At 33.2% G+C, this 15867-nt stretch overlaps 2 protein-coding genes across 2 annotated transcripts; one reads left to right on the top strand and one right to left on the bottom strand.

Annotated features, from left to right (window-relative positions):
* The first annotated feature begins 3851 nt into the window (after positions 1 to 3851).
* LOC110668994 (splicing factor-like protein 1) lies at positions 3852 to 7614 on the top strand. Its single transcript, XM_021830426.2, has 2 exons — positions 3852 to 6345; positions 7282 to 7614. The coding sequence occupies exon 1, from the start codon at positions 3924 to 3926 to the stop codon at positions 6309 to 6311; it is 2388 nt and encodes a 795-aa protein (XP_021686118.2). The 5' UTR covers positions 3852 to 3923; the 3' UTR covers positions 6312 to 6345; positions 7282 to 7614.
* A 3836-nt stretch (positions 7615 to 11450) lies between these two features.
* On the bottom strand, positions 11451 to 14066 carry LOC110668993 (transmembrane 9 superfamily member 11). Its single transcript, XM_021830425.2, has 2 exons — positions 13852 to 14066; positions 11451 to 13693 (listed from the first exon to the last, which is right to left on the bottom strand). The coding sequence occupies exon 2, from the start codon at positions 13661 to 13663 to the stop codon at positions 11690 to 11692; it is 1974 nt and encodes a 657-aa protein (XP_021686117.1). The 5' UTR covers positions 13664 to 13693; positions 13852 to 14066; the 3' UTR covers positions 11451 to 11689.
* Between the last annotated feature and the right edge of the window lie 1801 nt (positions 14067 to 15867).

Genomic DNA, 15867 nt, shown 5'->3' on the forward strand with positions numbered 1-15867 from the left:
ATGACCTAGAAGCATTACACATTTCTGAGGACTTAATCCAAAATCGTTTAGAATGGAGAAAGATAATCTATATAGCCGACCCCAAATTTTTGGGATAAAGGCTTAGTTAAGTTAAGTTGAGTTGAGTTGAGTATGTGATGGACAGGCATTTTCATGTTAAGTTTGCACTAGATGTTAGATTAGTTATAGAAATTGTATTCCTATTCAATATCAAATTTTATGAGTTGATCGTTCTATTTTGTTCAATTATTTTTTCAAATGAGATGTATAACTACTTTTCTTTAAGTTTACCATGCATCCATCCTTAAAGAGATTTTTATTTAAATATTTGTATTGTATTAATGTTATAAATATTTTAGATACTTAATTTTTTTATAAAAAATATTTGAAATGCTCTACATTATTGTTAAACTAGATATTTATTTGCGCGCATTACGTGGATATATTTTACTTTTTTAAATTATTAATATAATAAATAATAAAAATATAGTATTTAAATTTAGAAAGATATTTAGAATGTAAAAAAATTAAATTTTAAGAACATATACCTTATAAATATTTATTAAAATCTATAACTTTCAAGATCTAATGCTAGAGATTTATAATAATTTTCAATTTAAATTTGTGAGACTATGGTATGATTAATGAAATTTATTTAATATAAAAATGTACATTTTTTGCAATTATAATTAATAAATATAGATGTACATTAATTTTATTTAAATTTTTATGTTAAGTATTAAGAAACTAAAAAGTCACACAATAATTAGCGATAATAAAAAGATTAATAAATTTTATTTAATTTATACATAATTATTATTAATGATAAAAATGTACAATTTTTGTCATTATATATATATATATATATATATATTGGGGGCATTTCATTGTAAATAAACGAAAATATGATTATTAAAAGTTGCATGATTACATGGAGAATGAGCGGGGAAAGAGAATCCACATAACAGACTTAAAATTCTTAGGATAAAAATTTAGTTGAGTTAAGTTACATAATTACATGCAAATAAAACTAAAAAAAAAAAAATATAAGAACTTATTTACAACCAACCTTGTTCTATGAAGACAAGGAGTCCAAAATCAGTGGCTTTTACTAGAGAATCCTCTACTTTACTTACAAGCTAGAAAATTTAAGGCTTCAAGTCTTCATAATCCACATAAAATAACATACGTGAACTACATTCACAATCGTCGCCACTTCTCATTCTGAGTAGCTCTCTTTGGCTAATATGATTGAAGAGCTACCCACCAGAGCACCATAACTCCATCACCAAACGTTCTTATCCATAAAAAAAAAAAAAAAACCTCCATCAGCAAATTGTATAAACACCCTTGAATTCCTCAATATTGGGTTGCTTAGTTATAGTATCAAAATCTATTTCCTAAAATCTTCAACATCCTTGTTTTATACATACACAGGCGCGAGCCAAGTAATAAAAAATTGATTCTCTTAAAAAGTTACATATTAATTATTAGTAATACTAATATTAAAAATTTTATTTAATGCATATTAATTATTATTAATAATAAAAATGAAAAAAATTATTAAGTATTAAGAAACTAAAATGTCACATATTAAATAATAATAATAACAAAATAAGAGTAAAATGACAAATGGAAAAAATGTAATAGAGTACCACTTGTCACGTTTTGATAAATCTGTTTTGGAGACCGGCTTTATTATATTTATATAGATATAGATTAAAAATTATGGATGTTTAAAAATTATTATGCATGCTGAGATGATAATAGATATTGGATATTCAAATACCAAATACACCTGAACAAATACCAAATACACCTGAACTTAAAAAAAAAAAAATTAACACTTTAACACAAAATTGCACAATCAATACGGATGCGAGGACATGTACAAAAGACTGCCAAATGATCGAAATGTGTTCTGACATAGCACTCGTGCTTGGGGAACGTATATTTCTTATACAATCACTTTTGTTCCATACCTTATGGTACTTGAAACAGATCAGAGTTGAACTCAAAGGTGGTGCGTCATTTACTAATGAATATGAATGGCAAATATCTTGCTTTTTTTTTTTTTTTGGGAAAGCCAATTGAGGGATGGCCTTCAACTTTCATTTATATTCATGCAATCTTGGAGTGTTTGTCTTGAAATCTAAACCAAAAATGACAATCTAAAGCATCTGGAAATTTGAAGGGAAAACCTGAAGGTCGCTCTCTCGTTCAAGCAAGGTTGGAGTTTCCCAAATTGCTTATCTGCGTAAATTGTGTTTCAACAAACAAATTTATGTCTTCAATATTTTTTGTAAATTTGATAATTCAAGGTGGACCAATTCAGTTATTCCATTTTTTATGTACTGCACAAAAGTACTTGCACTTGTTTTGTTGCCATTTATATCTTCTGATGAACCCTTTTATTTGATAAATGTTATAAATGAGATAATAAAGGTTAGAGCTGGAGCACGTGAAGCAAATATGAAGGGCTTAATTTTGCCTTTGTTACAAAGAAATCCACGAAAGTTGCCCCATGAAAATAAACAGCACTTGAAGTAGATGAAACAACATGCTGATATTATTTTTTATATGAAATAAAATGATATTTATGGTTCATTTTAGGACTCTATTTGCCCCTTTTGCAGATTGTTAAAGCCCTCTACCCCTAGGAAGAAAATCTGGATGTATGAATGGAGATGCTGACGATGATGAAGATTTTGATTAGACAAGAAGGGTTCATCAATAAGGGAGGTCTTGGGAACAGAAGAAAAGAAAGAAAGAGAGGTCCTGGGATATGCAGCTTCTGTTAAGCACCCCGTAACGATTATATATTGAATATTATGCAATGAGATTGAGAGTTGTATTGTTGAGTTTCACAATTTAAGTTGAGTTGAACTTCTCGTTGGATATGCCATATTTATGGCAGCCTCTATTTGTTTGATTTCTTGAATTAAAGTTTCTTTTGGGAGGCTTAGTAATATGATAGACTTACTATAAATTTTGAAGCTTATATTATCTCAATTAAGAATCATAGTTATTTCTCGATCTATTCTACACTCGATAAATTCTTTTTAAATTTTATCCGATCTTAATATTGTGTAAGGAAAGAATAGAGATACATTCTCGTCTCAAATCTCCATAATCCATTTCAATAATAATATATTATTATTTTTATTAAAAAATGAATTTATTATTATATATTTAAATATTATAATCTAATATATATATATATTATTAAATTATGTTTAAAACTTATTTTTCTAAGGAGAGAAAAGAGATCTTTGTTCTCTGTACTTAGAAAGAAGAAAGAGATATAAAACCTTTCAAATGAAAAAAAAAAAGATACAAGGTTTTCTTCTTTACCATTAATGAAATAATAATATTTAATTTGATTAAATTTTATCAGTCCTTTTTTTTTTCTTCACCCGCTAATAATTTGTGAGTGCAATAGATACTGTTGACAGTATAAACTGTATTATAAAACTTGCAAATTTAATGATGTAATAAAATTTTTTAAAACTTTAAAAATAAAATAAATTAAAAAAGTAATTATTGAGCACACCAAATATTTATATTCTCGTATTCATAAATAGAATAAAATCTGCCTTTTTACATTAAAATAATAATTAATTTTTATTTTTATATTTATTTTTAATGTATTTTAAAAATTCCTAATTAAAATACAGGAACTTCCGGAAGAAAAAAGCATTTCGTCAATATTTTTTTATTAAGAATAATAAATTATGTGACATTTTATTTTATTTTATTTTTTACAAATATGTGACATTTTTTAGAATTTGGTTTAGTTAATCATTATTTTTATAAAATAAAAATTGGATATTAAATCAATTATATAAACCATAAGCCCAACGCCGCATAATTTTTTCCGCAGATCTGTATCTGAAACCCTGCCCCTTCTTCCTCCCCATTCAATGGACTCTATGGACTCTCTCCACCCAACCCAATTCCAATCTTTAGATCCTTCTCAGCCGCCGCCTGAAACCCTAGATTTTCACTATGAAAATCCTCCTCCTCCGCCACCAGAACCTGAATTCTCCGATCCCCAAAATCCAGACAAAACCCTGAATCAAAATTTCACTGAAGACGGCCATAATCCTCTTATCGCCTACGAGACCACTCCGAGACTCGAAATCTCTAGGCCCCTGCTATCCGAAAATGGTCTCACCAATACCAATAGTGGCGACAGGGATTACTCGGGAGGCGAAGAGGAAACAACCAGCCGTCGACGTCGACGCAGCCGATGGGATCCACCGGCTGATTCCACCACCAACAATCAGTCAACCGATACTAATAATAATGATTCCGGTAGCGGTACGCGCAAGCGAAAATCGCGATGGGCAGATGACGAGCCGAAGCCAGTAATTCAGCTTCCTGATTTTATGAAAGATTTCACCGGAGGTATTGAGTTTGACCCAGAAATTCAGGCTTTGAATGCTAGGCTTCTAGAGATTAGTAGAATGTTGCAATCGGGTTTGCCCCTTGATGATAGACCCGAGGGAGCTAGGTCTCCTTCTCCAGAACCAATTTATGATAATATGGGAATTAGAATTAATACTAGAGAATATAGGGCAAGAGAGAGATTGAACAAAGAGAGGCAAGAAATTATTTCTCAGATTATCAAGAGAAATCCTGCCTTTAAGCCTCCTGCTGATTACAGGCCCCCAAAGCTTCAGAAGAAACTTTACATACCCATGAAGGAATACCCGGGATATAATTTTATTGGATTGATCATTGGTCCAAGAGGGAATACGCAGAAGAGAATGGAGAGGGAAACAGGAGCCAAAATTGTGATTCGAGGTAAAGGGTCAGTAAAGGAGGGGAGGTTGCAGCAAAAAAGGGATTTGAAGCCGGACCCATCTGAGAATGAGGATTTGCATGTTTTAGTCGAGGCAGAAACACAGGATGCATTGGATGCTGCTGCAGGGATGGTTGAGAAATTGTTGCAGCCTGTTGATGAGGTCTTGAATGAACATAAGAGACAGCAGCTTAGAGAACTTGCTGCTTTGAATGGGACAATTAGGGATGAGGAGTATTGCAGGTTGTGTGGTGAGCCAGGCCACAGGCAGTATGCATGTCCTTCGCGCACTACTACATTTAAAAGTGATGTGCTTTGTAAGATCTGTGGCGATGGTGGACATCCAACCATAGATTGTCCTGTTAAGGGAACAGCAGGGAAGAAAATGGATGATGAATATCAGAACTTTTTGGCTGAGTTAGGAGGGACTATACCAGAATCCTCAACTAAGCAAACCTCTACCTTAGCTTTGGGTTCAGGTAGTTCTGGAAGCAATCCCCCTTGGGCTACTAATACTGGGGGTCTTGGCAGTGCAAATCAACCGGGACTGGGAGCAAATGGAATTAAGCCTATCAAAGAGTATGATGATACTAATTTGTATATTGGGTATTTGCCACCTAATCTTGATGATGATGGTTTGATTGGATTGTTTTCATCTTTTGGTGATATTGTGATGGCTAAGGTCATAAAAGATCGGGTTACTGGAGTGAGCAAAGGTTATGGTTTTGTGAAGTATCGAGATATCCAAATGGCTAATAATGCAATTGCAAGCATGAACGGTTATCGTATAGATGGACGAACCATCGCTGTGAGAGTTGCTGGCAAGCCACCCCAGCCTACTGTTCCTCCAGGCCCTCCTACATCAACTATGCCCACATACCCTGTTTCATCTCAGCCGGTTGGTGCCTATCCATCACAGCAGTTTACACCAGGTGGTCCTCTTCCAAACGCACCACCTGCAGGCTATGCAGCCACTCCTGCAAGCTATACAGTAGCTCCAGTTCCATGGGGGCCGCCAGTACCTCCTTATGCCCCTTATGCTCCTCCCCCTCCTGGGTCCACGATGTATCCTCCTGTCCCAGGACAGCCTATGCCCCCTTATGGTGTACAATATCCTCCACCAGTACAACCTATTCCCTCTGGTGCACCAAATAAAACAGTGACTTCTAGTGAAGCTCAGCAAAGCTACCCACCAGGAGTGCAGTCTGAAAACAGCACTTCTGCTCCACCACCATCATCAAATATCTATGGGAACACTGGTGTAGCAATGCCTTCTGGAGCTCAACCTGCATATGCTACAGCTTCATTAGGTTACTCGTCTTATTACAATGCAGTTCCTCCTCCGCCTCCTGCACCTGTCCCAACAACTGACCATTTACAGGGCATCAGTAGTGTCCCGTGGGCCCCAAATCAACCTGCGCCTCCTCCAGTTTCCTCTGCTTCAGAAAAGGCAACTTATGGTGCAGATGCAGAGTATGAGAAGTTCATGACAGAAATGAAATGATATGACCTCTTTGGTATTAGTTCTCGGTTCAGAGGTATATGCACTTCTTTTCATATTTTTTTATCACTCACACACACACACACGACGGTCATTGCATGTATGATTAAATGGAATTATCTCTAGAGTCTAGACCTGTAAAGAGGCTGGAAATATGAATTTTTGCATCATGTACTTGGCATGGAGGCAGGCTTCAGATTTCTGGCCTTTTCATAGGATTGAACTCAGGCAGATCTTCTAAAATTTTATGTATTCAACTGATGTTTGCTCTGTTAATCTGATCCGAGGATAAAAATGCCACATAGGCTTTTCTTAGCTCCTTATAGACTTGTAGATTCATTGGAGAATTTTGTGCTTTGGCATTAGTGGTAAGCTCTCTTTAGTGGTTAATGTGAATATATGCTATAAAAATAGTTTGCTATTTGTGTGCCAGAACATATTTTCTAACACAAAATATACGTATTTGGTCCATTTATGTTTTTAAAATGTATTAGTTATTAGAAAAATGAAAGATCCAATAAGCTTTTGCTTTTACATGTTGCCATTTTATTTGGAATTCTCACTTGGCTTTTTTGTGTATATGCAAAGGTTTTTTAAGGAAAGAAGGTACTTTGTAAGTATGTGAGTCTGCCCTTTCTAAATGTAGTCCAGATGCCAAATATAACAATCTATAATCCCGAACTACCATTGAATTTTGTGTTTGGTTTCATCATGCGACTCTTTAACTTTTTCATCTTCCTTGGAATTAACTGCGAGCCATGTCATGCAGCAATGGTGGATGATGCTATGATGTATGGATGCATACACCTTTTCCTACAGTTTCTGCATCTGTCTGGAATATTCTTCCCCGTTGTGATAATGAATTTATTTTCTCATTTTAGCAGTATCCACGTAATCACCACATTATCTGTTAATATCTCATGTTTACATTTCTTAACCCTTTTCCTTTGCCATTATTGAATAATTTTTACAGGCCTGATGTTTCTTGGAGCAACCTGATTTCTTACCTCTTGCCATGACTTTGTTGGAAGTTTGGGACTCACATCTTTAACCTTGCTGTACTGTTATGACATTTGCAGAGATTTGGGCAGAAGACACTGTATTTTGGAGAAGCTGCTCAAAATTCATTGATATTAATATTTCTTGTTTTGTAGGACATAATTTGGTTTCTTACGGATGCTTGTTGGTCCTATATAATGTCTGGTTGCTAATATTTTCTTTGTTTTCTTAATCCCTTATAGACTTTCTGGAAGCTGCGACTGACGCCTTTATTGATATATTTTATTTCCATTGGAATGTTTAACCATGTGGTTTATTTGCATGTTTGTGTTTTCTCTTTTCTATAATTAATACATTCCTTGGCTTGGTTTTCTCTTCTCATTGTTTAAGAAGGTAAGCAATTATACCTCTCTTTCTCTCTCTCTCTCCAGCTTCCCACCTTTTTTTTTTTTCTTCCTTTAGCTTGTTTTATTATTCTGATGTCTCTTCGTAGCTTTTATGTGGCAGGTGACAGAACTCAACATATATTGGGTTTCAGGAGTGCTCATATTGTTTCATAAATTGATCAATAGTTAATTTTGTCATGTAGATATTTATTTTTGAATCTGAGCATATAGTGTTTGCTGTGAAACATGCATTTAAGAAATTGATTTACCAAAGATGCGGAGTTGCATAGTTCAAGTTGCTTGCTTTAGGGCAATACTTCTATGTTGAAAATAAATTTCTGAGCCTGTGAGAGATACTAATAATTTATGAGTTGGTTTAGCTGTTCGTATGTTAGGGATGGTGTTGTGGTACAAGCATTCATGTTATTTAAAGAGAGTTGCTGATGTTTGGTTCAACTATGTTTATGAAATGTAATTTTGGGATTAGGAACAAGGGAGCTTGTGTAGAGAAATGGCATGATGATTTAGAAGTAGCATTTATAGTCAATAGCGGGTTGTCCCTTTTGACTGGGTGTTTTTGGAGGCCGGCTTAGCCTACCCTTAAATCACCAAGTTTCCTTATCTAATTTCGTCTATGCTGATTGGCCCATTCACATCCTTCCTCATACCTATATGTGTATTTCTGTTATTACACATGAACTCGTAATGTTGTTTCTTCAATGGAAAATGGGAGTTTGTAGTAAAGGGAACTGTCTTATCAATGAGTGCTTGTGATGCCAAAGACTTTTCTTGTGGCGGATTCCATATTGTTGATGAGGGTTCTTGTTTGGTTAAGTTATGCTGAAGAACGTTGATTTAGAATGTGCTATTTAGATTTTTGGTTAAGGATATGGCATAATGATTAGTAAGTCCTATTTAGTTATTAACTAGTTATTCATTTTGTGTTGTGTGCCCCACTAAATTGTATAGGGGCCAGAATAATTAAGCATTGCAATCAGCGGTCTTGAACTATTAACCAGACATGCATGAGCTACTTGTTTATTAAAGCACTTAAACATGTCATTTGCTGAATTTCTGTTGGCATCTTTTAATAAAACTTAGCTGTTCTAGTTGATGGGCATTATGTTAGAAACCTTATAATTGCATCCTTGCTTGTATATTCCTCTATTGTTCTCACTCTCTCCTTTTCTTTTCTCTTTTCATTTATTTATTTATTTTGGGTGGGGTTGGTGGCAGAAAACTTATTGGTGAACAATAGCTGCTGTTTCTTTTCTCACTTTAGTATGGGAATGCATTTGGGTGCTTGCAATTTAGGGTCATTGAGTATTTGATTTTTTAGAGTATTCACCTGTTGCTCAAGGGGTATCCCAATTTAACATACTTGTGATTTCATTTCACATTGGTTTCACATAGTTAAATTTCATCATTTTATTATGCTTTCCAGTTTTTGTATGGATGTTTGCACAATGTGGGTGTGGTAGCTAATGAAGTGAGGCTTGTCACTCAAGGATGTTGATATCTGGGAACATCGACTGGCAGTTTTATGGTTTTTGTGATAAATTCTCATCTATCTGCTAACCTCGTTATGTGCAAGTTTTCAGAAGGTATTTGTTTCTGTGAAAAGCTTTGTGGACCCTGCCAAAGAAGATATTTGGTGGTCATAGTGAACCTTTGGCGCAACTGTTATATAAACTTGGGGGGTTTTCTCATGTCCTCAGACCAGAAAATTCTGATTTAGTTGGGTGTCTTAGCTGGTCAACTTGTTGTAAACGGTTGATTCTATTATAAAGCCGTGCCCTGCGTTCTCCAATTTATGCTACACTTGTTTGTTTGTGTCCCAACAGCTCGTGCAAGCCTCAAGCTGATTTTTGGGTGGGGTCAGGTATTGCGGAGGTTTTTTTGGCTCTTTCAACTGGGTAGTGATGAAAATTCAAAATCCAGATGCTTGTTTTCCAGGTTGAAAAAAAAACCCTACAGCTGTGGAGTCCATGATGCATTTTCTGGTGATAGGGCTTAGGGTTGGTGCTTTGAGTTTAATGGAACTGAACCAAATTAATTAGAAAAATTACAAGAGCGTTGGCTATTAATGCATTTTCCTTGGTGGACAATTCCTTGCATATAAATGGTACTTAAACTAAATTAATTAGAAAAATTATTGCCATCTACTTATCTGAACTTTTTCCATTGAGAATCTATGATTTTTTTATTTTATTTTACTTTTTTTGTGATATGAACGTTTTTCCATAGAAATTGATGCAAGATTAAACCCTAAAAAATGAGTAAAAGAATCCATTAGCTGAGGTTGACTTTGAATGATATGAGATTTGTTTGCTTTTTTTCTTTTTAATAATATATAATATAGTGGTAAGAGTAAAATAAAAAGTATATTTTCACGACATGCATGGATGCCAAAACGAGTTATTATACAGTTGTAAGATATCTTATATGTCAATCCGATAATAATTGAATATCTATGCATGAGTGGGCGGTTTTAAAAATTTATAATTATTTTATAATATTTTTTTAAAAAATAATAATTACATATATATATCAAATTATTATTAGATTATCATTTCATATTGCATGCTATTATAATTTTCTCGCTAAGAACACAGAAGAAATATATCCAACAACATATTATTTATTAGGTAATTTAAAACTAAGCATATTTTAAAACATTAGAAAATATTTTGCTTTTATTTATATTTTTTCTTTATATTTTGTTGTTATAATATGATTCTACAACTAAAAAAAAATGATAATTTACAATATAAAGTCACTCTAATTGCTCAGCTCCGAACTGTTTTAAATTTGGGTTTCTTTCAATTTTTTTTTTAATTTTAATTTTTCTTTTATAGTTTTTAGAATTTTTGTTTGCAATCTGTCAGTTTAAAATGATTTTTAAAAATTTATAGAATAAAAATATTATTCCGAATTCGATTATTCATATCACAACCTGCTTAATTCTAAATATAGTGTGGATTTGAATTTCAACTCAATCTCTCTCTTTTTTTTTCTCCTTTATGAATTTATAACGAATTAATAAAATTTTTTTAAATATTAGACCATTGATTTTAATCGACTAGGCATTGACGACGTTCTATAATAATAATAATAATGTGTTGCCAACCTTTTGGCAGCTGGTCCCACATCTTACCCATTGAAAGTAGATCAGAAAGCACTAGAAGTAGATTGCCACCATATGAGAGCTCAGGTTGCAGTTAAATGAGTTGCACGGGCTGACTATTTTAAAAAAGATTCTATTGGACAAAACCTTTTTCGAGCTTCAACTCAATTTTTTCAACTGTCAAAAAGTTTAAGCTTGAATCGTTTTTTAAATGAGGTGAGCTTAAATCCTATATCTCATCTACAGCCATAATGATTCATAGATTTAGAGTTAATCACATTAAATTATATAATTTAAGTTTAAGATTATAAGTTTAAAAAAACTAAATAACGAATTAAAGCCTATTCATTAGTTGGTTTGTCAACTTATTAAACAAGTGAACTCGCAAATCTTTGCAAGCTCAAATCGTTTATTAAACGAGCTTAAAAATTAAACTTGAACTTGATTTAGTTATTTTCAAACTTTTTATTAAGTTAAACCTCAAATAGTTTGCAAGTGACTCAACTCATTTACAGCCCAATAAACCTATGGAAAGAATGCCAACATCCATTATTCAAAATAAAAGAACCAGTTAAGAGAAACCCATACAAAACTATAGCACAGAAATAAAATACCAGAAATCCCACCAACTAAAATTAATTTTTAATATCACATTCATACTATCAAAGCCAAGATCACCCATCTAATAAAAGAATAGTGCAAAAACAGGTTGACATTATTGTTATTACATTTTGGTAAGCTCCCTAGGAAAGTGAACTCAAAAGTAAAACCAGATAGACTATTGTAATGGGCAACGATCATTTCTGCCCCAGTTATAACGCTACTCTCCATAAGTGCCAATTTTTTGGTCGAAGAAACTTCTTCACAGTTCAATCAAGCTTCACTGAAGAGAACAAGTAGTGCACAAACCAGAACGATGAAAGGAATCCAACTGTTCCCGTTGCAAACATAATTGCTAGAACCATTAGAAGAGAATAACCAAGGTATAGCGTTGCAGAGATTGGCCCACTTAAACTCTTGAGATCAAATACCAGATAGTTAATGGAGTATAAGAAAATGTAGATGGCCACTGAACCAGAAGCAAAGAAGGACTTCCACCACCATTTCCAGTCCTCAACGCAGAGATGCATGTAAGTTAAAACAAGAGACACTTCGGCACAAACCACCACGAGAAGGATAAAAACAATCAAGAGAAACCCAAAAACATAATAAACACGGCCCATCCAGATGCTAGACATGATAAAGAAGAGCTCAATGAAAAGTGTACCAAAGGGAAGAGTTCCGGCACCAAGAACGAGAAGCCAAGATGGGTACTTTTGAGCTGGTATTTCCCTAGGAATCTGGTTGGTTCGAACTGGGTATTCAATATGGGGTGCCTTTGCCCCAAAGTATCCCCCAATAAGAGTAAGGGGAACAGAGATGCAGAACCAGAGCAGAATCAGAACGACAAACAAAGAGATTGGAATGGCACCTGTGCTATGACTACCCCACAGTAGGAAATTCAAAATCGTTAAGATAAAAAAGGCAATACCAGGGAAAAAGCAGGCAGCCCTCCAGGAAACTGAAACCCATCCTTTGTGATCGCCACATCCAATAGTCCTCCAAAGGCGAACTGCTACATAGCCAGCTGCAATACCGAGAATCATGTAGAATATAAGCATACCTGTAATGAGAGTTCCACGGGAAGCTGGTGACATGAATCCAAGAGCAGCAAACAAGATTGTCACAACCGCCATCCCAAGGATCTGAACTCCATCTCCAACCATAACACATAGAAGTGAGGCATTGGTTGGGGCACGGAAAACATCACCCACAACAAGTTTCCACCCAGATAACTCCTCGTTCATCTGTGCTTGAGCCTCCTTGTCAAGTTCCTCATAACGGGTCAGATCTCTCCTCACAGTCCTCAAGAAAATGACAAGGACAATACCAGCAAGGAAGGTGATAACCATCAGAGAATTCATGATCGAGAACCAATGGACCTTTGACCCCTCCATCCTCAAATAGGCATCCCATCTCGATGGCCACTTTATATCACTCTCCTCAAAGGTGACCTCATAGGTAAAAACAATTGGCTCATTCTCCCTAATTGGCATAGCCACAGTGGTTGGATCGCACTTAATTGGAGATGGGTATTTGCCATACATTTTCGAGTTCTTCACGGACTGAACATTATGCATGAAGTTGCAAGGAACTACTTCAAATCCCACAACCATGTACCCAGGAATATCAGATCCTCCATTCCCAATTGTTGGAATGACCTCAGCACCATCTCCAGTCCCCATCACGCGTGCCATATTGGCCTCCTCATACTTATGAACAAGAACTTTAAACTTCAAATGGTTAAAAACATAATAGGCATCCTGAACCTTAATTCCAACAGGATATCCTGTCCACCTCAACAAGTATGCCTCCTTCTTAGTATACCTTATTGCCGGCAAATTATCAAGAATCAAATTAACCTGATACATCTCATCAATCCTCTTCTTCAAAAGCTTAAAGTTCTCAGTAGATAAGGGGTCAGCTCGACACAAAAAGATCTCACTCTCATTCACATGCATCTTAAACCTATATGGGGAATTCTCAATCCTATCTCCCATAAGGAGCTCACCGAGATTTTCAGCACTATCCTTGATACCCTCTGCAGGCTGGCAAAAGGGTAGACTGTAATAGCTAAATGGCATCTCGGTATCAATAGAAGTAATGGAATTCACTTTCACTGATAAAGCTTCACCGACATTGTATTTGTGGGGGTAGCTACCCGGAAGGTAAAACCCATATACAGATTGGAAAATCAAGCTAAGGGTCAAGACCCAGATCTTAAAATTAGAAAAATGGTCCATTTTGGAGTTCTGAGGCGAATAGTGCCAGATCTGGAAGACCCAGATCACGAAACGAGTGTATAAGCAAAGATCCAATTTAAATTTCAGCTAGAATTCAGAAAATCAAGAGCTGAACAATACAGAACGAAACAGGTATCGAAAAACTGTAAAAAAAATGGGCTATAAAAAGAAGTGTAGATCTAACCAACCTTGTGAAGATAGTGATGCAAAGAGAAAAACTGAGAAGAGGGCCTCAATGAACACCAAACAGAGATGTCAGCAACTTCTGCCAAACGGAATTTTTAGACAAGCAAAAGAAAGAGAGTGAAGGATTGGAAGGCACAACAGGAGGATTTATCTGGTTTTTGGTCGCATTGGAAGGAAAGTGCCGACGAGTCTCCTCGTTTTTCACGGATTGACGATAATGCCCATTTCCTTACCTTACATATAAAAATATTTAATTTTAAAAAATTTATTTTAAAAAATAAAAAATATTTAATTTGAAAAAAAAAATTATTTTAAACAAATAAAAATATTTATTTAATTCTTTCTTAAGCATAATTTATCCTAAAAGAAGTCTTTTTAAGTAAGCGAAGTCGAATTAAATTTCTAATTAATTAAATTTTAAATATTTTAAAGCATTAATTAAATTTAATAATTAAATATAATTGAATTAAAAGATTTTATTTAATTATTTGATTTAGTTAAATTAATAGAATAATGTAATTTATACATTATTTAATATTGATTTATAATTATTAATAAAAATATAATTAAAGATAAAATATAATAATAATAAAAATAATATATTATTTAATAAAGTATTATTAATATTTATTAATTAAAATTATTTATTATTTTGATTAGTTTAATAACTAGTTCGAAGTTAAATGATTCTACAATTTAAAACTAAAGTTTTAAAATATTATTTATCAAACCAAATTCTTTTATCAAAGTAATTAAATTTAATTAATTCAATTAAATGGTTCAGATAATAGATATTAGACGTGCAAAAATCGAACTCAACTTAACTTTATCACGATTGTTATTCCTCAAATTCGATTTCATATTAAATCTGATTATACTATATCTATATTCATCCTATCAAGATACAATAAGATCAAATACCTATAACTAAATACTCGGTCCATTATCATTCCTAGACTTACTCCCAAGCCACAACCATCAATATAGTTAAATCCACTAACCAAACAAATACAAATAATAAAAAAGATGCAATTAAATTGAGTCAGAACTTCCATCAAAATTTGACTAGAAGGATTTTGAATAGTGCCTAATTGAAATTGAATGATTTTTGTGATACAAATTGAAGTTGAGGGACGGCATTGAAACAACCTTATAAATTGAGGGACAATAGGTGAAATTAAGTCATTTTTTTTATTATCAATAATTACAAATTCTTCTATGTAAATGTAAAAGTTCTTGTAAGCATTTGAAAATTGGGAGTTGAATTATTACGAGTTTGTAAGTGAATATTAATTAATTAATATTTTTTTTATGTTTATATATATATATATATATATATATATATATATATATATATTATTTCTTTATAAATGATAAACTTCAAATTATTAGACATAATGTCATGTGGAAAATATCCATCTCACCCATCACATGCATGATGAAATTTTCTATAAAATTAAGTGAAAAAATCTAAGAGTTGTTAGGGATAGAACACACTTACATTCAGGTTAGTGATAGGAATGCACTATCGCTAAAACAATTACAATTTTAATAGTCTTTGTTCCCGTATAAATACATAAATTCTCTATCAATTGAAAAAACAATTAAAATTTTCAATTATATCAGTCTTATGAAGTTTAAAATTTTGATTTTTAATATTAATCAAAATAAATTATATGAAAAGAGACTTATTAAACTTATAATTGAAGAATAAGCATTTTTTTTATTGTAAAAAATTATTTATTTTTTTAATTATGTTATCAATGGATAATAGCTAAACCTTTAAAAAGCTTGATTTTGTTACAACTTACTAGCTGAAAGGTAAACTAACATGACAATTCCAATATCCAAAACCCTTCACATGTCTTTTGTGTAATTATTTTTTAGTATAATTGATTCCATTTGAATTCAATACCTCATCACTTTAAAGATAATTTCAATACCACTGAGCTAAAGTTATTTATCCATGAGTATCTCTCAGATAATTGCACGCAGGCTCTGGCTTGCAAATTATAATT

The sequence above is a fragment of the Hevea brasiliensis genome, chromosome 13, assembly GCF_030052815.1.
Source record: "Hevea brasiliensis isolate MT/VB/25A 57/8 chromosome 13, ASM3005281v1, whole genome shotgun sequence".
NCBI lineage: Eukaryota > Viridiplantae > Streptophyta > Magnoliopsida > Malpighiales > Euphorbiaceae > Hevea > Hevea brasiliensis.